This window comes from Typopeltis vanoorti, chromosome 10 (assembly GCF_054136105.1).
Source record: "Typopeltis vanoorti isolate ZY-2024b chromosome 10, IOZ_Tvanoo_1.0, whole genome shotgun sequence".
Taxonomy (NCBI): Eukaryota; Metazoa; Arthropoda; class Arachnida; order Uropygi; family Thelyphonidae; genus Typopeltis; species Typopeltis vanoorti.
The window spans coordinates 48,962,674-48,988,251 of record NC_143558.1 but is presented as its reverse complement, the minus strand read 5'-3'; the positions used below and the strand labels follow the sequence as shown (position 1 = coordinate 48,988,251).

Genomic DNA, 25,578 nt, shown 5'->3' with positions numbered 1-25,578 from the left:
CCTTAACACACTTAAACAACCAACACCCCAAAATCCAGTTCACCTTGGAAAAAGAGGAAAACAACAGTTTCCCTTTCCTAGACACTCTAAGCACTCGCCAGCCTGATGGATCTTTGGTTTTCTCTGTTTACAGAAAACCCACCCATACAGGAAGATAATACATTCACCAGCAATTTCTCCCCTCCTCACAACAATATGGAGTTATAAAAACACTATATAACAGGGCAAAATTAATCTGTTCAGATGACAATGCCCTAACCACATCCTTAACACTTTCTTAGCCAATGGCTACAACCTCCAAAAAAGAAAAAAAAATTTAAAACCAGTTAACCACAACACCCCCCCCCCCTCCATAAAGATTACACTAAATCCATCACCATTCCCTATATCCGGGGCACCTCTGAAAAGTTAACCAAAATCTTAAAAAAATATGACCTGACTTCTTGTTACAAATCATATAAAAAAATTGGCATCCTTTATCCGCTCCACCAAAGACCAACCACTTCCCCTAGACCTACCTGGGGTATACCAGGTCCCTTTCAGCTGTAAACTGTCCTATTTGGCCAAACAGACAGGACAGCAAATGTCAGGATTTTGGAACACAAAGACTACATCAGGTTTCACCAGTACAGCCACTGTTGGCTTGCAGACCATACTCTGGATACCTGCCACAGATTATGTTGGAAGAAAGCCATGTTAATACACTGCAGCAAATTTAAATATGAAAGATTGTTCATGGAATCAGCTTCAGCTCTAAAAAACTTTCCAAACCTCAACAAATTTGGTTGCATGAGACTGCCCCAAATTTGGGAAGCTTGCATCTTGAGAACTTCAGCCCAACAGCCAAGACAACCCAATATAGCCCACTAAGGGGCATCTTTAGGACTCTAGGAATAACAGTAGTTTTCTCTCTCTCTTCTGCTTCATTTGCTTTTTGTAGTGCCTGCATGCACATGTCATACTTGTAAGTTCCCATGAAGATGGCAATGTGACATTGCCGAAATATAGAAGGTATTTATTAAAGTTTCTTTTAATTAATGTTCCAGTATACATTGTAAATTCCTTAAATAATTTAATAGTCATGTGTTACCAATGTATAAGCCTATCTACAAGAAGTTGAGTTACTGAGTGACCACTTTGCAAGGGTATATCATCCTAGTGAGGTTATTGCTTTAACATATGTGATAGCATATAATGCAGAACAGAAGTGGATGAATTTGAGGTTCTTAGGATATTGCAGAATCTCAATATAAATACAGCTGTGGGATTAGATAGGATATCAGCTCGGGTTTTGCTAGAATGTGCAAGGAAACTGGCAATGCCTCTAACTAGGCTCTTTAATTTATTAAGTCTTAGCTCTGGTAGAGTTCTACGGGAGTGGAAAGAGGGCAAAATTATTCCCTTGCATAAAGGAGGTTCTAAGACTGCAGTAGCAAATTATAGACCAATCAGTATCTCAGGCATGGTGGTAAAAGTACTGGAAAAATTGGTCAAAAAGAGAATTCGAGAATGGGTGGATAAAAATATGATACTGTACGAGAGGCAACATGGCTTTGTGAAAGGTCAGTCATGCCTTAGTAATTTACTCCTTTTATAGTAGAGTAAGAGCAGAATTGGATCAAGGAAATGGCTACACAATGATTCTGCTGAATTTTGCAAAGGCGGTTGACAGAATACCACATGGAACACTGTTATGCAAATTAGAACAAATGGGGATGGATATGACACTGGTTAAGCGGATAAGAGTGTGGCTGCCGGACAGATATCAAACATTGGCACTGCCGAAAATATGGAGGGGAAGAATTGAGGTGAAAGCAGGTGACTAGTGATGTGCCACAAGGTTCAGTGCTGGGACCACTTCTGTTTATTTTGTACATACATGATATAGGAAATAATCTGAAAGGAATATTCAGTTGTTTGCTGATGATGCAAAATTAGGTAGAGTAATAGTTAATCAAGGCGATGGAGAGCTTGCAGGACAATTTAAATAGGCTGTCAGTATGAGCAAAAGTTAATGGGTGTCAGTTTAATGTCGAGAAATGTAAAGTTATGCATTTTGGGATAAATAGATTACAAGCTGTGCACCATATTGATGGCACTGTACTCCATAACATAGATGAAGCTAGAGATTTAGAGGTGATGGTGGACAGAGAGCTCGAGGACATATTGCTAAGGTTGTCCATATGATTACTTGGCTATTGAAAAACGCATTAACAAGTAGATAAGTTAGTTGTTATTCCTCTTTATAACTCCTTGATACATCCACATCTTGATTACTGTGCTCAAGTCTGGTTTCCTGGGTTTCTTGGGAACCCTTTAAATTGCTTAAAGGGTTTTATAGGATTGATGAAGGAGTAATGTTTCAGCACTTAGCTGGAGGAGTCAGAACAAGGGGGTCATCCCTGGAAGTTGAATAAAAGGTGTGGTTAGTAGGAGTGTGAGGACTAGATTTTTTGCTTGGAGAGTTGAGAGTGCTTTATTTTTTAATGGATTCAAGGAGAGGTATGATGAATTGTGTGAATAGTTTGGGTCTTCTGCAACGAGTCTTTGGGCTCTATGGAGGTGCCTATACAATAATAATAATAATAGCAATATGCTCTCTAAACTTCAGCTCCCTGTCCACAGTCATCCTCAAGTCCATGGTCTCAAGTATTTCCTGCTGTCCAGTTCCATCAATATAGTACACAGTTTGTGATCTCTTCCCAGAATGCATCACCTTATACTTGGTCATATTAAACTGGCAGCTATTTACCTTTACCCATACTGCTAGTTTATCTAAGTCTCGTTGCAGAATTTCCTGCATCATCTTGATTTACACTGCTGTTGTGAGTTTATCATCATCAGCAAACAACTGAATATCATTTCCTATATCACTGATATCCAACCTAAACAACTGAGGACCAAATACTGAGCACTGTGGCACACCACTGATCACTTGCCTTCTCTTGGACAACTCCTCCATAAACCATTCTGATATCTCTCTAATCCAAATTACTAGATTCACATCCATCCCTATTTGCTCAAGTTTTTGCAGAATTCTATATGGAATCTTGTCAATTGCCTTTGCAAAGTCTAGCAATATCACTGAGTAGCCATTTACCTTATCCAGCCCATATAATCAAGTTGTAACTTGATTATAAAAAATTAAGCAAATCACTAATGAAAGAGATACCCTTCACAAAATCATATTTTCTGCTTATAAAGAATCACATTAATGTCCATCCAATCCTGAATCCTGTCTTTCACCAATTCTCCAATGCCTAATCAGCACTCCTGAGATGTCAATTGGCCTACATTATTTGTGTTTTGGAGTCACCTTTATGCAGCGGGACTATTTTGTACTTTTTCCAATCTATTGGCACCTTCCCAGTACTGAGGTTTAAATTAAACAGCTTGGTAAGAGGAGATAATTCCCTTGCACATTCTTGTAATACAAGGGCCAATATGTCAACTAATCCAATGGCTATGTTTGCATTGAAGTTCAGCAATATTTTAATCATCTTCATTTCTTCAACCTCTATCCTCCCATCAGTCAATGTAACATCTGGCATTGCAACATCACCATCCAGATGGTACATTCCTGCAAAACTCTCACTCAGTAATTCAACTATTTGGTTAGCTTCTATTCACAAACATCATTTTAAAGTTATCCTTCCCTAGTCATTCCTCCTTTTACTTGCCACATATCACACTCGGCCAACCAGGTCTTAGCCGGCCTGGTTAGCCGAGTGGTTAGCATATCCACTCTCCGGCCAAAAGGCTGTGGGTTCGAATCCCGCCGTGGGCATGGATGTTTGTGATCTGTCTGTGAAAATATTAGTGGTGGTGGTCGGCGGTAAATGGCATTGGTATAGATGGAGGTAGTTGCATTTGGCGGAGAGACAGAGTTGTAGAGTAGGTGCCCTCCCTCGATGAGTGTTTGGACTCCCTGGAGGTGTTACGTAATAATAATAATAACAAAAGAACTCTTTTAGAATTTCTTTTGGCCTTGCTTACCACACAAGGTCATCCATCTTGTCTGTGTCTTGTACTACTCATGGGCATGCTGACCACTTTTTCTTTATATTCCCTTCACAATTTTTTCTTTGACTGTAACTCTTACTAAATGATGCTATTCCTCCATCTACTTATAGCTCCTACTTGATTTATCCTTCTTACTCTGGGTATACATTCTGATACTTATATAGGGGAACGATAACCTCTCTCTTCCTACTTATTAGGATGTTCTTCAACCACCACTTTATTCAAACACTTCTTGACAACCTCTCATGCAACATCATCCCTTCCTTCCAAATTCTTATGCCATGATACTGCTGACAGCTGATTCTTCAACTTGTCATAATCACCTGCTTTGTAATTTCATGTACACACATTATATATATATGTAATAAATTTTTTAACTTGGTTATTTTAACTCCTAATCCCAAGTATGCAAACAATTAAGTTTGCGCCTGAAACGAAGTTCAAGTCTAAAGATGTTACAACACCGGGACAACGCATTGTAAAGGTGGGTAAAGCACATCTCACTTGAAGATGTATACTGCAATGCATTATGGGTGGGGTCACTACCAAGACCGGTTTCAACCTTTTTTGAGGTCTCCTCAGTGAGTAGCTAGACCCTAAATATACCAAGGTTTTAGGGTCTAGCTACTCACTGAGGAGACCTCAAAAAAGGTTGAAACCGGTCTGGGTAGTGACCCCACCCATAATGCATTGCAGTATACATCTTCTAGTGAGATGTGCTTTACATTATGGGAAAATACTAAGAATGGTGATCAGAGATTTACCCACCTTTACAATGAGTTGCCCTGGTGTTGTAACATCTTTAGACTTGAACTTTGTTTCAGGCGCAAACTTAATTGTTTGCATACTTGGGATTAGGAGTTAAAATAACAAAGTTTATAAAATTACTGGTTATCCTAATTGCCAAAATCTAACCCTTATAAATAATTTAACTGCTGCAGTCGTTTATCAAATAAACGAGTGCAGCAGTTAAATTATTCTTTGAGTGTGAAATTGTAAGAATCTTAAATGAAGACAAAGTAGGTATTATTCCATATAACTCTGACCATTATAAGTTGTGACTTAATCTTATTACTTAACATATAAATACCTTGCTCCTCATACATTCACCGTTTTGAGATTAGTGCATTGACAAATCAGCCTCAATGTGTTGCTCAGAAACTAATTTTATTAAGCAAAGAAATCTATTTACAATTTTCAACATAATATGAGCAAGGATACAAAGAAATTACAAGATATAACTTCACATGATTCTATCTTATGCTTAGTTCTCCTACAATTCTAACATTTCGATTTTATAACCTATATATAACTTAGCACTATTTACTAGTCATTCTTATTCATTTAACATTTTTACTTGCCAAGCATAAATTTGTTTAACAATAACTTAAGTTCACTACATACAACAGTTCACTTATTCTTACAATAGATCCTTATTCAAATACATCATGAATATTTACATTAGCACAATCCAATATGGCACAAAGACACATAATATGAATTAGTTTGGAAGTATGTACATATCCTTCTAAGTACTTACAACAAGTTGAATTCTAAGGACTGTACTGAAGGAATGAAGTATATGGAATTCAACTTGTAAGTACTTAGAAGGATATGTACACACTTCCAAACAAATTCATATCATGTGTCTTTGAACGACCTCGGCCATTCAGTGAATGCTTTCTCCATCGGCCTCCCAGTTACGAACTGTGCTGCCTTCTTCACATGAGATGCTTTGGCGACTGATAGCAGGCTCCTACATGGTGGTGTTGGTGGAACCAGAGAAGAAAAGGCTAAAATCCCCAAGATGCTCTCCTTCCTGACACAAGAGCTTTTATAGCCCCAGACTTCATGCAGTGTGCATGCATGTCTCTGAAGATTCCATTTTCAGAGTCACGTTATGTCAGGACATGGTGATGTCACAACTCATGTGATGCCAGCATGTCCAGACTCCAGACCCCAAATCCATTCAAATGCAAGTCATTCAACTTACAGAAATCCTTCGTTCCCTGAAACTCATTCCACACAAAATCCACACCACTCATTATGCACAATCTGTGCACTAACTCATTCACAATCGTAGCTGTTCATCTCAGCTTGTCTCTATCGTACCATTGCAAAAGACTCAAATTTTACTATTTCAATCCTTTTCACATGAACAAGCAACTCTTTCATGTCTTTTAGCATACCACATCTATCACCTGCTAAATCAGTTGTACCATCCAAAATAAACATCTTTCATGTTCACTCTGCAATCTTACAGCATCATTATCAACCTTAATCTTAGCACCAGGAAAACACTATTGTCACACTTTCCTCAAGCACTATCGTATCAATAAATCATCACTCAAAATCTAACCCTTATTCTCATGCTTTTGCTCTTTCACACTCTGCTTTCTCTCCCCTTCTTTTGCTTCTGTGCCATACCATTCACCAGGTGTTTCTCCAACCACTCAATCTCTTCTGTGGAAAACTTCATATAAGTGCACTATCTTTTCTATTACCACCTGGTCATTCTCTTTATTTTCCAACAGATCATTCATATAGCCATTCATACTGCTTGTATGAATGGCCATATAATCTTCAGCAGTTGCATTATCATGCATTTTGTCTTTTAACTCACTGATATCATTCTTCTTACTCTCTTCACACTTGGTGCACAAACAACTCACAAAACACCTACGACAAACACATTCTCCAGTCACTCTTCATAAATTTCTTGTTCTACATAGTGCATACATTTTGCACGTGCTGCATTGAACAAACATTTGAACAAAAATACTGTTATGCAAAGTGACAATTATAAAATTACCACTTTGCATAACTTGTTTCAAATTTTTATTTATTTATTTTTGAGAAAAATAAACAGATTGTTAAAACAATTTAAAATAAATATTATAACTACACTGTTTTCAACACTTTTCCCCCCAATTTCGTCTCATGAATTACCAAATATGAATAAAAGGAAAAACGTCAGTTACAGATTTGCTAAATGATAATATACTATCTTGCTATATAAGCAACTATAATGTTGTTTAGTATGATTAAAATATTCTTATCACACATATACATCCAAAGTTTGCAAAGAACAGTTTCTAAATAAAAGAGAAAAAAATTATTTAATGACTATATAAAATAAGTGTTTTCCATAAGTACAAACACATTATCTCATACCTTACTCTTAACATCTTTCAATTTGGACAGTATTTCTAATCCAAATCCATCAGCTTGTCCCCGACTTCTGTTACCTAAGTACAATTTAGAAGTTCTGAAATTTAGCATTTTATAAAATTTAACTTTAAGACAAAGTAAATCCTAAATTTATTTATTGAAACTCTTATCTTATACTAATAGCAATTTATTTCTCAGTGTGTGTGGGTGTATATATATAGGAGAGATGCCTGTGGGAGTTTTGCTCTCATTGCATGTTCCTACTCTAACCCCTTCTCAATTCAAATCAACTATGTAAGTGAACACAAAAAATTCTCATAATAGCAAATCAAAAAACAACTCCTTCGATCCAATAAAAAAAATAATAATAAACAACAACACTAAATTCAAAAACATAAAACAAAAATCTAACCAAAAATCTTAAAGAAAAGCAAGAAAATCCATTTCAACATTTGTGGTTTTAATACTAATATAAAACATGTGCACCACCCAATTATAGTCAGGTAAACATCTGTTATTTTTTAAAAGAACCTCAACTAGCATCTTTATACTGCTATAATATGTCCACTTCAACTTTCCAAGTTAAGCTCTGCATGATTCCTTCAACCACAATGATGAAATGTGTTTTTGATAAATAAATTTTTGATAGAAGGAAAAATCTCTAATCTCTTCTTCATGATCAGTTTCTGGCTCAAAATTTCCTTGTCCCACTCAGCTGTATTTACCTTCTGTCTCTATCACTTTCCTAATTCTGATAACTACTCTGACTGTGAAGCTTAATCATCTACATTTCAAATACACTAACAGACTACTCATCTTCTTTGGGGTTTCACAACTTAGACTAACTCCCCTTCTCCACCACTGGAAGAGATAGAGATATTTACCATTAGCAACTATCTTTCACAATATGTCCACCAGCAAATCAGAATAGTTGATAATTGTCTCCACTCCCACAATCCTTGAACCTTAATAATTTCTTCTGATATATATATATATATATATATATATATATATATACTGCATGTGTGGCTCTCTTTTTTTGGTAACTCAGACCTTAACCTCATTCAGGTCTCTTTTCTTCCTAATGCCCTTCAACAACTTTCAGTCTGCACTGCCACTGCAGTGAAGATTGAAAACCGAAGACTTTCCTGCAGTATGCAGTTGTTTCAGTCTTCAATGTCCTGTACTCTGGCACTATAATAGTGCTAAATGGATGACCTGTGATTTCCATTCTTCCTTTCCTTGGGATGATTGATCTTTTTACTCTTCTAGTCAAAATACTTGTTTCTAACAAAACTAAAATAGCTTACTATAAAGAATGCTATCATCCTTCATTCCATGCAGAAGCCCAAGTAACTACAGAAATCTTAGTTTTCTAACAAGGTAATCCAAGGAAAGAATTCAATATTATATGTCTTAAAACCAAAATTATAGCATCACTCAGCTAACAAGGCAGAATGCAAAAATACCATGACTAGCAAATCTAAATTATCTGAAAAGTGAAGAAAACTTGATTTTTGTTTAGATCACAGCTTCTGCCTATCTATGAGTTCATCACTCTTGTAAAATCACCAAAGACACTGACCTGCTAACATTATTCTTTTCCTTCAATCTACTTGGTCAAGTGGAGCACCTTGTCTTGTTCATCAATGGATGATCAGGGAAAAGTGTCCCCCCCCCATGTACACACACTTAAACAATTGCTTAAGAATTAGTCTTCTGTCAGACAACAGAAGAATCCTAATAACCTTGGATACCAAATATATATTCTGACATTAATGGTATCCTATATCCCTCTCAATTGTAATTAAAACTTTTGAAAATAATAGAAAGTCATCAGTAATCAACTCCTTCACCACCTAGAAGCCCATCCTTTATCACTATTATGGATTCCACCACTCTCAATCCACAGTAGATTCCATTGCTAACAATCATCCATCTATGGACATAAGCCATGAAAAGGTGTAGCAAAAAAATATCTTCAGGTCTTCACTTTCCCCTACCATTGATAATACTCAGATTTTCACACAAGATCAGATATAGATATCACATCTGAGTATGACTTTTAAATCTAGTCTCTCCTGACATAAGCACACTACTTCCATAACCTCCTTTTGCCTCTACCCTATCTAGCTTATCTTATCTGACATATGGGGTGGTGCACTGAAAAACATCTAAAAATTCTAAATTCCATTTAGAATAGTTTAACTAGTGATTCCTTTCTCATATCCACACTCAAGTCACTTATAGTTATACCCCACCTCACACCAGACGGCTTCAAACTTACGGATACATGAAAAACTTATTAGTATTTCAGTCACAGGTCTCTAATATTAGCAGCCCACTAATAAATATAGCCACTCCTCCTCTCCTATCCTGTCTATCCTTTCTAAAAATATTGTACCCTTAACACTCTTAGTATATCTGCTTCTGATAGCCAGTTCTCATTAATGCTTACAAGCTGAGGTCTCAACCAATGCAACAAATTCTACCCCCTCTGTTTCTGATACTCCTAGCATTTGTGTACAGACAAAGTTACCTGTATGCTTCTTGTATACTCTTGTCTGTATGATATATGATACAGTCGGACAACTTGTGTATCTCTGCTCTTATCCAGTGCCTTACTTATACAGACATCTTTGCTCATGTTTCATAGAACCGAACATGATAAACAAAATATCGTTTTCCACTCAAAATAATTTCCATGATAATACCCATTCCTATCATTAACATAGTTACAAAACATTGTTGCTCTTACACAGTTTCTCACCATTACTCCCATTATAATTTAGTTTTACTGATTCTCTGTGTTATGTCTCATACCAATTAATAAAATTTCAAGACTCCTGATACCAAACACATTCAAGCAAACTTTACACAACTCAATTGTCACTTTATTATAAAAAGTGAACAAATAACTAATGCAAAACATATCCTACACACACACACACACCTGCTGCCCACCCTCCAATACTGTATCACATTCATAGTTAACCATTTATGAATTATGCTCTTAATCAAATTTTAAAATACCTTTATCATCACTCCTAAGATACTGATCCATCTATAATATGCTACTTCTATCTGAAAGCCTCCTTTATGCAAAAGAACTATCTTGCCCTTTTTCCAGTCCCATGCAACTGTACCAGAATATCCTGTACAGAGGTACTTCCAGTTCCCTCACAAATTCTTGTAATACAGAGTCTAACATCCCATCTAATCATATGGCCTTATTCACATTAAGATTCTGAAACATCCTAAGCATCTCTAATACATTTATCTCTGTTCTCATATCTGTCAATGTCATATCTAGCACTATAATATCGCCACCAGGATGCACATCCTTGAAAAATGATCACTCAGTAGCTCAACTATTTCATCTGCTCTCTTTATGATTCTACTTGGTGATGATGCCTCCCTATGATGGTAGAATCAGCACTTATTAAAGTTCCACAGTTACTCTTCCTTTTATTCACTATGTAGCAAAAGAACTTTCTGGATTTCATTTGTCCTACTCAATTAATTTCCTCTCATAATCTGATTTTGTCTTCCTTATTATGCTAGTCACCATTCTTGCCTGGACTTTCTACTGCTTCTAAGCTCTGATTGCCTTTTTTATATATCCATTTACTTTTTTTTTTTTTTTTTGAAGCTTCTACTTAAGGGCATGGATGATGATCAAGAAATGTTTGACAGAAGCACTAATAGAGTGTATACCGGGGGTCAGGAAGTTAAATCAGATAGAAGTTAGATGAGTGAGTAGCATCATTAAGCAGGAGCTGTAAAAAAAGGAAGCACTGGGGAAGGTGTATATAAGTAGAACAGTGATTGGCAAGTGGATAGTACACAGACAGAAAGGAAGGGAAAATCAGATTATGAGAGAAAATTAGCCAAGCAGGCCAAACTATTAAGGTAAGTCCCATCTTACCATAGTAATTTATTCACTTTTATATCGAATGACAGCTCAGCTGGTAAAGGAAATGGTTGCACAATGATACCACTAGACGTTGCAAAATCATCCAAGAGGATAACACATAGAAATGCACAACAGAATTCTATGTAGTATTCTGTCAGATGAAGCAAATAGGGATGGATATGAAGCTGGTGATGCAACTAAGAAGGTAGCTGATGGACAGACCAAAGAGTAGTGGAGAAGAGTTGAACACAAAAGAGGTTTGGTATCTAGTAGTGGGCTGCAGGGCTCTGCTCAGACTGCTACTATTTAATTTGTATATGAATGATATGACATGAATTTAAGGAGAAACATCCAGTTGTCTGCTAATGATGAAAAACTGGATGTTTTTCGTCATTAGCAGACAACTGGATGTTTGTAATACACAGTCTAAAGTCTGTAATACACAGTCGAGATAGAAGAGCGCAGCTAATTTCTACATCACAAAGGTAATGTAGAAATCCAGGATAATTTAGACTGGCAGTATTGGCAAAAGATAACGGCCACTAGTTTAACGTGCCAAAACACAAGTTTATGTAACTTGGGACATAAAAATTACAAGCTATAAACTACTATCCTGGACTGCAGGAAATTGGATAGGATAGGGATTTGGGGAGAATTTTGTGGACAGAGAGATGGTTTAAAGGGAATGTTGTAAAACTGCTCACTGGATTACCTGGATGTTACAAAAAAAAAAAAAAAAAATAGCACGCAGAGATAACAAGTTATTATCCCTTTTTATAAGCATTCAATAAAGCCATATCCAGACTACTAAGCACAGACCTGGTTGTGCTTAGTAGTCTGGATATGGCTATGAGTTGCCTTGAATTCTTGGTGATGATGAAGTGGTGGAGATAATCCAGGGACAAGTGACTAAGGTGAGAAGTATTCAATAAACCTGCACTAAAAGGAGACAATGAAGATTTGTGAGTTACAAAGTTCAGTCGAAAGGTGGAAAAGAGGGGAAATAACAGAAACATATGAGTTACTAAAGGGGCTTTATAGGACTGACACAGAAGAAATATTTGAATACATGATAAGAAGAAGACACACACACTGAATATTGAGTGAGTGCAGTTAGCAAGGGCAGAAGTATTAAATTTTTTTTCTTTCTGCAGAAAATATGATGAATGGATGAAATGGATTGCTAGAGTCAGTCACCAGTATACTGTTATATGTCCAAAGACAAGTGATAGGTACTGCATGGATAATGGATATAGTGGTCCTCTCACAATGAGTTGATGTCCAAGAAAATAATAATGATGCTACTCATCCGTCTAACTACCTGATTTATTCTGCTGATCCCAATCATCATTTGTCCCGCTGATCCTAAATTATTTTAAAAATCACATTTTTAAAGTGGAAGTTTTTGTACAATAAATAGTCAATGTTTGTTTTTCATAATACAGAAATTCCTTCCCCTCACAGTTGCTCGTATAACAATATGTCAGTCAGATGATGTTAATGAAACAATTTCTCATGTTGGCAGCTAAAGATTTACTATTGCAAAACCAAAATTTTAGCAGCCTGAAAAAAAAATAATAAAATAAAACCTTGGGCAATGCAATTTATAAAAACAGTGTATCTCAGAAACTATCATATAAACACGAAACTAGGGAAGTGAATATCTTCTTAAAATAGTTATTTTCTTAAAGATTTGTAGTGAGCCTAAATTTTCTGAAGATAACATTAATGCTGTATTCGAACCTGCAGCCTTTCGACTGGAGAGCGGATATGCTAACCACTTGGCCAACCAGGCTGGCTTATTAGTGACACTGTTAATCAAAGAGAAAAGTGAAGTGGCTGATAGTTTTGACAGATATAAATGATGTGACATGCAGAGAATGATAGAGGATATAAAAAGTTGCACTAGAAGAAGCAGAAATGAAAAATGCCATGATTGTAATCAGTCAATGCTTAGATTGTGTAGGAGAAATGCTGTGTAGTTTGTTGATGTTTTTGTGAATTCGATTTTGAGTGAATTTTGTGAATTTCATAGACACAAGGACTTATGACTGATGGTACTTGAATAAATTTCAAGTTGGGTGGAGGGAGGGGAAGAGAGAAAGAAAGATGGTTTGGTTTTTTTAAAATTTACGGCTGAAGCAACTCAGGCTATGAGACCAGTATATTATGTATGTTAATTGAGTGTGTTCTAATGGCCGGTTTGCCAGTTCTGAGGGATGAAAAACCCGAGTTACCGGGAGGGGGAACCCTCTACCTCAATATGAGACCAACTAACTCACCTTCAGTTGAAAAGCCCTGATAAAGGTTCTTCACATCCTAGATAGGATTTGAACCCAAGTCTTTCCAACCAAAGGGCATTGTTGAAACAAACTGAGCTACAGAGACTCAAACAATATCCATACATTCTGCCTCTGATGCTATCAGAGGCAGAATGTCCAATATGTCAAACAATATCCATATATTTCTGATGCTATCAGTTTTAATACCTGTAATTTTTGGCCAAATCAATTGAACCATTGCCAAAAACTGCTTATTCCTGATGTTTCTAGCATTAATATACATGAATTGCGACATCCTCTTGTGTCCACATACCCTTGCATCTTTTCACATGATGCACAGGCACCTGTGGAGAAAACACAAAAGGAACGATTTATGAGAATGATCAGTAAATATCTAATGCAGCCTCTCAAATCTGAATATCCTTTTGTGTTCTCCACAGGTGCCTGTGCATCATTAAAAGATGCAAGGGTATGTGGACACATAGGGGGATGTTGCAATTCATGTATATATTGATGCTAGAAACATCAAGAATAAGCAGTTTTTGGCAATGGTTCGATTGATTTGCCCAGAAATTACAGGTATTAAAACTGGTAGACATCAGAATGTATGGTTATTGTATTAGGAGGATAAAGAAAAAAAAGAGACTAAAAACTCATTAGGAAGGCAAGATCAAATGAGACAAGTCATTTTAGGCTATCTGGTGTGAGATAGAGTTCAAGAGAATACAATATACAGTTTAGTTGTAGTAATAGATCTGTAAGTGTAAAACAAGATACAGACATCATCCATAAGAAATTACCTTCATGAGCGGAGAGTAATTTCTATGGATGACTTCAACTATAAGGACAGATGCCTGGAAGAAGCGAAGACATTTCAGAAAAAAAAACCAAAATCTATGTCCCTACCGAGAGAAATAATTACATAAAACAACAATGGAGGGAACCTGACATTTGAGGGTGCTAAACCTGATGATACAAGGGTGGTCTGAAAAGTTCTCTGCCTAACGGTGACAAAAAAAAAACAAATTTATAATTTCAAAATTATTTTTATTTTTCAACATAATCTCCCTTAAGACTAATACATTTATTCCAGAGATGCTCCAGCACCATTATCCCGTCCCTATAGTGGTTCTCAGTACGATCTGCAAAATACCTCTCTACAGCTGCAATCACCTCTTGATTTGAAGAAAAACACTGACGCGAGGAGGATTTTTAGTTTTAGGAAGAAATAGAAGTCAGAGGGAGCCAAATCTGGGAAACAGGATGGATGTTTCAACAATTCATAGTGCAGATCCCTTAATTTTCCCAATGCCAAAACACTTTTGTGGGCAGGTGCATTGTCCTGATAAAAGATTATTTCTTTCTTCTGCAAACTGGGTCTTTTCTCATGAATTTTTTCATCTAGTCTGGTTAAAAGATTGGAATAATAATCCCAGGTTATTGTTTTACCCTTTTCAAGATAATTAATAAACAAAATGCCTTTAGCATCCCGAAACACTAATGCCATGACCTTTCCTGCTGAAGGAACTGACTGTCTTCTTTGGCGTTGAGCAACCAGCTTCTGTCCACTGATTTGACTGCTATTTGGATTCTGGTGTGAAATGGTGAATCCAAGTCTCAGCCATAGTAATAAATCGATGCACAAAATCAGTTTTATTCTTGTTAAAAAGCTCAAAGCACTGTTCAAAGATTTTCATGCGAGTGTGTTTTTGATCCGTGCTGCACCCATCTTGCACAAAGCTTTTTCATTTGCAATTCTTCATGCAAAATATATCCTACATGTTCTTTTGAAATGCCTATAGTCCCAGCTATTTCACGCACTTTGAATTGCAGTCATCCAATACCATATTGTCCACTTCCTCAATGATTTCTGGTGTTGTTATACTTTTTGAATGTCCTTCGTGTGGATCATCTTCATGGCTGGTACAGCCACATTTAAACTCAGCGGCCCATTTCTTAATTGTCGAAAACAAAGGAGAAGAGTGCCCATAAACTTTTATGAAATTTGAATGAATTTCTTTTGGCGTTAAACCTTCTTTTACAAAGAATTTTATAACCAATAATACTTTTGCTTCAGACAGCTGTATAAAGCAAACTACTTAGGAAAAAAAAAAGATCTTGCCAATAGTGTTGCCAGCTATGATTGAGGCCATGAACTTTTCAGACCACCCTCGGAATCTTATTCATCCAATTCCTCATTCCCTGATATAGTACTAAGATGTTTCTAGAGCTTTTCATAATCACTAGCCTTACATTCCCATGCATATTTCTTTCTCTTAGAAAGTTTGTTAGTAAATGAATGGCTTAACCACCCAAGAGATTCACATCACATCATGGTCACTCACCAATTGGAAGAATTTTTGACACCCCCATTTATCATTATTAACATCTGAGCTCCATGTAGTAAAAGGACTCATTATGGGAGTCTATACACTCTCATGTCAAAAGATTATTAACCGTGCCTTAAACCCATTTAGTGTTGACACTCACCACACTTTCAGGCAATGCATTCCATTCACCTATCACTCTCCATGCAAAAACTTTCTTCTCACACCCTCCTTATACAGTGTCTATGGATGGCCTCTACTTCTGCCCTTGCTTCTCTTTCTACTCCATGACATATCTTCTCCCCATTAATCAGGTAACAACCCCTCTGCAACTCATATGTCTCAATCATATCCCTATTCCTCTTCTATTCACATGGCTCTCTATATTGCATTCTCTCAATCTCTCTCTCTCTCTCTCCTTGTAACTGATATTCCATAAACCTGACATTAACTTAATCAACCTTCTCTGGACCTTCTCCAATACATCCTCACCCCCCCCCCCATTAAAACTGGTGACCAAATCTGTGCACAGGTCCATATATGGCCTGATCAAATCCTTATACAAGGGAACCATAACCTCTTTGCTTCTAAATGTCAATGTTCTCGTCAATATTGCCATAATCTGTTGGGATATTCTTACAATTTTAGCAATGTGGCCCTAAACTTCAAGTCTCTGTCTGCCATCACTCCCCAAATCTCTCATCTCCTCCCCTCCCCCCAAATTTCTCCATCAATTGTATACTCTGCATTCCAACCTTGCCTACCAAATTTCAAGACCCTCCACTTTGCAACATTAAAATGACAGCTCCCCTCATTTGCCCAATCACATAGTCTATTGAGATCCTCCTGCAAGGCCACAATATCTGCTCTTCTTCTCATAGTCCTTCCCGACTTTGTATCATCGGCAAACAGCTGCACATCTCCAGTTAAGCCAGTCTCAATGTCATTAACGTACAAATTAAACAATAATGGTCCCAAAACAGATGGCACTTCACTAGCAACTATCCACTTTGGGATACCACTCCTCCATATACAATCTGCTGATACATGCCTGACAGCCAATCAGCTATCCAACTTACTAGTGTTATCTAATCCCATCAGTTTCATTTTAGCTACTAGCTGGTCATGTGTAAGTCTATCAAAGACCTTTGAAAAATCCAAGTGAATCTGTCACGTTGTAATATGTAAGCAGATTGCTGAAACATAACCTCTCCCTAACAAACCCATGCTGACCATCATAAAGAATACTGCTATTATCAACCCACTTCTGAATCTGAGTTCTCCAACTTCTCTAATACCTTAACACCAGACATACAAATTGGCTTATAATTTGCAGCCTTAATCTTACTTCCCCCTCTTTTGTGAAGTGAAACAATTTTTCCTACCTTCCATTCCTTCGGGACTTGCTCTGTTGGGAGACTCGTTAAATAGTTGTGCCAAAGGTGTTATTAAGGAGCATTACCTCAAGATGTGGCAATATACTGTCAAATCCTGTTGCCTTATTAATATCAAATTTACTTAATTCCTCATATTTCCTGCTCATTCACCATCAGTCCTTTCTTCACCATACTTTCTACACTCTAGCTTCACCTCATGTTGCCATCACTTGGATGAAATCGACCAACCTTTTGCTAGCAAAGGTTGGTCGATTGGTAGAGCCTCTGCTACTAATGGCTCACAAAAAATGTTAAGCAAGTTTGAGTGTGGTTAGTAGTTGGAAGGGATTCAATCGTTCGATGCTGTTGGCACACTCTCTCTCAATGAGTTTTTGGACACCCTGGAGGTGTCTAATAATAATAATAAAATACACTGATAAATTGATCATTGAATAATTCAACTATATCTCCATATTGGTTACCAATTTGCCAGTGTCATCAACCAGCATCATCCTTCCATAGTCATTTTTTCTTCTACTTGCCACATATCAAAGAACTTTCTTAGCTTGATTGGCTAACTTCTTATACTACACTTTTGCCACCTGAGTTACCTTCCTGACCTGCTCTTTGCACACTTCATGCAACTGTTCATTACCAACATTCATCTTGTGTTTCCCCCACAGCACCTTCTTCCAGATTTCATGCTTAATCTCTTCATTCATTCATTTTACTCCTACTTTGTAATAAGGGAGATGAAATTGTTACATTTAGTTTGTCCCTGAAAATAGTTGGAATAAGTGAAACGTGGTTGGATGAAAATGACATCTTGATGGGAATAGAAATGCAGAGGATATATTTTTCATGAAGACAGGAAAGGCAAAAAGGGGTAGGGGTGGTGTTGATGATAGCAGGGAAGTTATGCCTGTGCAAGGTTGAGATATCATGCATGGAGAAAAAAGTGATGGTTTTGAAGCAGTATAGTGTGAAGTGGAGGTTGATAAAATGAAATATTTGATGGTGTTGCTACAGGCCAGGGAATGTGGAAGGCAAAGAAATGTATAGGCAACTTGACTTAATGAGCAAGCATAGGGTGATCATTATGGGTGATTTCAACTACAGCAATATTGATTGGAATGAAGAGATAGCATCAGGGAATAAGGAGAATGAATTTGAGTTTTTAAGAGACAACAATCTTAGGCAATATTAGTTTCCATAGACCCTCACTTTCTCATTTCTCTTCTTTAATCTCTCAACAAACACATCTGCCACATTTGCCCATGCATGCATATTACATTACCTGCAACAAACCATCTGGGTAAAATCCACACCACTCAACACACACTATTTTTGTGCTGTGCATATGGATGACATTGTTCTTACCATCAAATTTGTTTACACCTATTACCTGTTATTCTGAAAAATTGCTAGAAATTGATTAACTATGAAATACACACACACACACGCCATACTCAATCACAACCAAACTGATGAGGTGATCAAATTCAAGATCCACATGCTCTCCATTATGCATACCGCCTAAGACAGTTGTCTAGTGAAATATGTACAATCATGCACCACTTTATGATCGGAATCGACACCCTTTGGAGGTTGTGAGCATGGATAGTATAAATGAATTTAAGAAAAGATACAACAGCTGATGTGGATGATACTTGGACTACACTGATGAGTCCATGACTCCCAGGAAGTCTCTCTCTCAATAATAATTACCTACAACAACATGTCATGCATGTTAGAGTGAACCAGAGATTTGAAATGCTGGATCTCTTAATAGTATCAGATGTATCTTGAAGGTTACTAAATGTGGAATTCTCAGTCAAGAAAGGATTTATATTGAACTTCAAAGCTGTTAATTATGACAGATTTGAGAGACAGCTTGACGTCTCAGCTCATTGTCATGGCTTAAGAAGCTACAAGGAAAGAATATCAGTACTGCTTGGAAAGTGATCAGGGAATGTTTAAGAGACTGCATACCCACAGTCAGGAGGATAAACTATGTGCAGATTAAGTGTATGATTAGCAATATAATGGAGGAGGTGCAATAAAAGAAAACATTATGGGGGGGGGAGTATAAACAAAAAAGAGATCAGCTCACTTTGTGAGCAGCACAAACCACAGGCAAAAAGAGAGACTAGTGTGGCAAGAAAGGCTAATCAGATTACGAAAGAAAATTAGCTAATCAGGATATAAAGTAATTCCAAAAGAGTTATTTTACTATACAGTAAGTAAGAGGATGAATTATTATGGTAGGATAAATTTTATCACACTGATAGCAGGAAGGTAATAGAAGCAGAAGAAATAGTTAAGTTACTTAGTGATCACTTTACAAGAGTATATCATTCCAGTGGAGATTGTGCAGTTGCTCATGTGACAGACTGATGTGATAATTGAGGTAGACAAACTGGAAGTGTTCAGCATATTAAAAAATATCAATATCAATACAGCAGTAGGAAATGGATAGTATGTCAGCCTGTGTACTAAGAGAATGTGCAAGAGAATTGGCAGTGCATTTAACAAGTATGTTTAATCTAACTCTCAGCTCTGGCAAGGTTCAGAGTGGAAAAAGGTTAAGAGAGTTCCTTCACATAAAGATGGCTGCAAGACAGAAGCAGCAAATTACAGACCAATCAGTATTTCAGGCGTGGCCTGTAATTTGCTGTAATGATACTCTGTGGTGGGTAGCACAGCTTCTTAAAAAGGTAGGTCTGTCTTAGCAACTTACATTTTTTTTTTTTTTATAAGAGTGATAGCAGAATTATATAAGGAAAATGGCTATGCCATAATACTGTTAGATTTTGCAAAGGAATTTGACAGAATGACAGAATACCATATGGAAAAATATTATATAATTGGGAGTAAATGAGATGGATATGAATCTGGTGGCATGGTAAGGAGATGGCTGGCAGACACCAGAGAGTAGTATATGGTGACGTGGAATCTTAGAAGAAACATGGTGACAAGTGGAGCACCTCAAGGCTTTGCAGTAGGGCCACTACAGCTTAATTTGTATATTAATGATACAGGGAATGATTTAAAGGGAGGATATCCATTTTTTTTTCAGATGATGCAAAACTGGGGAAAGCACAGTTGATGAAGGTGCCTTAGATATTCTGAAAGATGATTCAAATATACAGCTGGTTGCTGCTATAGGCCAGGGGGTACAGGCGGTGATATTGAATTCACATCAGCAAATTAGTGCAATGAGTGCAGGGTTAGTGATTATTATGGGGGATTTTAATTATGGTGATATCAATTGGAAGGAGGAAATATCACGTGGCAAAAAGGAAATGGAATTCATACATCTGCTATGTGATAATTACTTGAAACAGTACATAACTGAAGGGACACGTGGTGTGAGTGTTGGACTTGGTCATTGGTTCAGAGGATATATGCATAAGTAAGGTGTCCTCGTTACCTCCAATTGGTGAGAGTGATCATGTATTGACTTGGGAGGTTGCAAAATTTGTGGATTTTTCTCTTAAGAAGGGATATATATATATATATGGAACTACAGGTTAGGCAATTATAACAAGCTTCGGAGTGAGCTTGCAGCAGTCCCATGGCAGAACATATTGCAAGGGAAAGATGTTAGTAGTACATGGGATAAAATCAGCGGGTATCTGAGGAAGGCAATATCAGATTGTGTCCCCATGGTCAGGAGGAAGACAAACAAGGTAGGCATTAGATGGATGAGTAGTAAAATCAAGCTTGATCTGCAAAAAAATAAAATGTTATGGAGAATTTACAAGGAGAAAGGCGATCAGTACACCCATGAGCAGTACAAGGCTCAAGCTAGGAAGGTTACCAGCATAGTAAGAAAAGCTAAATCAGATTATGAGAAGACCTTAGCCAAGAAGATCAAGGGTAATCACAAAGAGTTCTTCTGCTATGTGGCAAGTAAAAGGAAGAATGATTTCGGAAGGATAACTAGTGAGTGCTGATGGTATTGAGGTGACAAATTCAGATATAACAGTAGAGTTTCTGAGTGATCACTTTTCAAGTCTATCACCCAAGTGAGGATATCTCTGTACCTGTAGCAATAACTAATGTGAGAATTGAAGTTAGGAAATCAAAGGTACTAAGTATATTGCAAAATTTAAATGCAAACACTTCTGCTGTAGGTTTAGATGGAATATCAGCTCCGGTGTTGCGTGAATGTGCAAAGGAATTGTCAACACCTCTTACTTGGTTATTTAACTTAAGTTTGAACTTTGGTATGGTCCCTAGGGAGTGGAAGGAAGGCAAAATAGTTCCTTTTGCATAAAGGAGTTAATAAATTCTGCAGTTGTTAATTACAGACCAATCGCCATCTCGGGAGTGGTGGTAAAAGTATTGGGAAAGTTGGTTAAAGACAAAATTCAAGAATGGATGGATCAAGATATGATACTCTATAGGGGCCAATATGGGTTTGTTAAAGGTTGATCCTGCCTTAGCAATTTATTAGCTTTTTATAATAGAATGACATCTGAGTTGGACAAAGGAAATGGCTACACAGTGGTACTTCTGGATTTTGTTAAGGCTTTTGACAGGATACCACATGGAATACTGTTGCGCAAATTGGAGCAGATGGGGATGGATACTAAACTGGTGATATGGATAATAGAATGGCTCAGGGAGAGATACCAGAAGGTGGTGTATGGAGGAACAGAGTCCAGGATGAGGCAGGTGACCAGTGGTGTGCCTCAGGGCCCTGTGCCTGGGCCTTTGTTGTTTAATTTGTATATAAATGATATAGGAAATGGCTTAAAGGGAGATATTCAGTTGTTTGCTGATGACGCAAAGTTGGGTGGCGCAATAAAAAATCAAGCTGATGTTGAGAGTTTGCAGGATGATTTAAATAAGCTGGTAAGATGGGCAAAAGGTAATGGATGTCAGTTCAATGTGGAAAAGTGTAAAGTTATGCATTTTGGGATTAAAAGATTACTAGCTGTGTACTACACTGATGGAACGGTACTCCAAGTGATTGATGAGGCTAGGGACTTAGGGGTGTTGGTGGATGGGGAGATGAAGTTCAGGGGATACATTGCTAAGGTGTCCAAGATTGCACATAGGATTACTTGGTTATCGAGGAACACACTAACATCCAGAGATAAAGACGTTATTATTCCCCTTTATAAAGCACTGATACTTCCACATTAAGATTACTGTGCTCAGGTCTGGTCACCTGGATTCCTTGGAGAGGTTGTGGAGAGGGTTCAGAGGAGAGTGACTAAGTTGGTGAGTGATTTAAAAAATGCTCCCTACATTGATAGATTGAGAGCTTGTGGATTGCAGAGATTGGTTGATAGGCAGAGGACAGGGGATATGATAGAAACATTTAAATTACTAAAAGGTTTTTATAAGATTGATGCAGGGGAAATGTTTCAGCTATGTGATAGTGATGGAAGAACAAGAGGTCATCTCTGGAAATTAAGGAAATGTGCAGTTAACAAGGGTGTGAGAACAAGGTTTTTTGCCTGGATGGTGGTGAATGAGTGGAATGCATTGCCTGACTCAGTTGTGAGATCATCTGTAAATGAATTCAAGAAAAGATATGATAAATATTGTTTTGATAGTTTGGGTCTCCCACAATGAGTCTACTGACTCCATGGAGATACCCATAATAATAATAATCAATAAACAGCATTATGGGTGAAGGATGATACCTGTCGATTCATAGCACAAAAATGTAAGGCTATGCAATTCAGGATGAAAAGATTACATACTATGTACTAACACTGACGGTACTGTATTACAGGATATTAATAAGGCTAGGGATATGGAGTAATGGTGGACAGAGAGTTGAAATTCAAAGGGCTTATTGCAAAAATTGACAAAATAGCTCAAAGGATTACTTGGATGTTGAAAAGTACACAAACAAATAAAGATAGGGAAGTTATTATCCCTCTTTATAAGGGCTAATACACTTCTGAATCAAAAAATTAGAATAATCAAAGAAAATGTGTTGAATGATTTGGAATTCTAATTTATTGCACAGAAAATAATTATTACCAAATATGAATTAGAATCATCTAAATCTATGTACTTTGTAGATTATATAACTATGTGAACGGGTAATTATTATGGGTGATTTCAATTATGGTAACATTGACTGGAAAGAGGAGAGGGCACATGGGAGGAAGGAATTGGATTTTATGCAGTTATTAAGGGACAACTATCTACGGCAACATGTATTGGAAAATACCAGGGGGCAGAGAGTGCTGGACCTAGTAATTGCAACTGAGAATGTAGCTGTAACGAACATGACCATGTTGCCACCAATTGGTGAGAGTGACCATAAGGTCATGACTTGGGAGGTGGCTAAAGGAGTCGAATTTACAATTAAGACAGGGTATATGTGGAATTACCGGGCTGGTAAGTATGACAAGCTTAGGTGTGTGCTTGGCTCAATGCCATGGCATGTAAAACTGCAAGGGCTGGATGTTGATGGTGCATGGGAGGTGGTTAAGAACTGTTTGCAGGAGGCAATGGTTGACTGTATACCAAGAGTCCGAATAATAAATCAGGTAGGGGTTAAATGGATGAATAACACTATTAAGCTTGAGCTGCAAAAAAAGAAACAATTGTGGAGGGAATTTAAGGAGAAGGGTGACCATCAGGTGCATGAACAGTATAAAGCTCAGGCCAGGATGGTAACAAGGGTGGTAAGAAAAGCAAAAGCAGATTACGAAAGGAAATTGGCCATGCAGGCTAAAGAGAATCCCAAACAGTTTTTTCAATATGTTGCAAGTAAAAGGAAAAATGCTCATGGTAGAATGATCTTAAAAAATGCTGAGGGTAGGGAGGTAACTGAATCAGTTGATGTTGTGGAATTACTGAGCGAGCACTTTGCAAGAGTATATCATCCAGGTGGTGGCTTTGCGGAAATGGAGGAACCAACAGCTTATACTGGAATTGTGATGAATGAGGTAGAGGTAACTAGTCTATTACAGAACCTCAATGTCAATACATCTGTGGGATTGGATGGTATACCAGCTCGTGTCGTACGTGAAGCGGCCAAAGAATTGTCAGTGCCCTTGACCATTATGTTTAATTTGAGCCTCAGGACTGGGTCAGTCCCAAGGGGGTGGAAAGAGGGGAAAATAGTTCCACTGCACAAAGGTGGTTCCAAGGCTGCTGTTGAAAATTACCGGCCAATCAGCATAACAGGAATCATTATCAAGGTCTTAGAGAAAATAGTCAAGAGGAAAATACAAGATTGGATAGAAGAAAATGGGATACTGTATCGGGGACAGCATGGTTTTGTGAAGGGTAGGTCATGCCTCAGTAACTTGCTCACGTATTATAACACAGTGACGGCTGAACTGGATAAGGGTAATGGGTTTACAGTGATTCTGCTGGACCTTGCTAAGGCCTTTGACAGGATACCACATGGAATTCTAATCAGTAAATTGCAGCATATGGGAATGGACATAGGGTTGGTGAGATGGATAGGAGGGTGGTTGACGGAGAGATATCAGAGAGTGGTTTACTCAGGAGTAGAGTCCACTAGACGGCCTGTGACTAGTGGTGTACCACAAGGATCTGTTCTTGGACCACTGCTGTTTAATTTGTTCATAAATGATATAGGAAAGGATCTGAGAGGAACAGTTCATTTGTTTGCGGATGATGCGAAGTTGGGTAGGGCAATAGTGAATGCAGATGATGTCAAAATTTTGCAGGATGATTTGGATAGATTGGAGGTCTGGGCTAGGGAGAATGGATGTCAATTTAATGTGGCAAAATGTAAGGTTATACATTTTGGGGTGAAAAGATGGGAGGCAGTTTACTGCATTGGTGGAACCGTGCTCCAGGAAATTGATGAGGCACGAGATTTAGGAGTGTTGGTGGATAAGGAATTGAAATTTAGGGGACACATTGCAAAAGTGGCCAAATCAGCTCATCAAATCACTTGGTTGCTGAAGAATACGTTGACAAGCAGAGACAAGCAGGTTATTGTTCCTCTGTATCGAGCCTTGATAAGACCTCATCTCGACTACTGTGCTCAGATTTGGTCACCTAGGTTTCTTCTTGATGGGGAGGAGGTAGAGAGGATCCAGAGGCGAGTGACCAAGATGATAGCAGGTCTGTGGAATGAACCGTATGAGAACAGGTTGAGGATTTGTGGGTTGCAAAAATTGGTTGATAGGCGGAGGAGGGGAGATATGATTGAGACATTCAAATTACTGAAGGGTTTCTATAAAATTAATTCAGAAGATATTTTTGAGAACAGGGCTGGTTGTGGGAGGACTAGGGGACATCCATGGAAACTGGGCAAAAGTGTTGTTAGTAAAGGTGTTAGAGCTGGGTTCTTTACTTTTAGAGTAGTGAATGAGTGGAATGCGCTCCCTGAGTCTGTGGTGGATGCTGTGACAGTGAATGAGTTTAAGGCGAGGTATGATAGATACTGTATGAATGTCGAATAGTTGTGATGAAAATGATTTGGGGCCTCCCTCGATGAGTCTAATGACTCCCTGGAGTTGCCC

General features: G+C 37.7%; 1 protein-coding gene across 1 annotated transcript in view; it reads right to left on the bottom strand.

Moving 5' to 3' along the window:
• The window catches only part of LOC150102406 (uncharacterized), a 357,402-nt gene that overhangs the window by 106,924 nt on the left and 224,900 nt on the right, over positions 1 to 25,578 (bottom strand). The window contains exon 14 of the mRNA XM_090399570.1: positions 7,198 to 7,271. Within this exon, the coding sequence (XP_090255696.1) occupies positions 7,198 to 7,271 (74 nt within the window). The remainder of the gene's footprint in view (positions 1 to 7,197; positions 7,272 to 25,578) is intronic.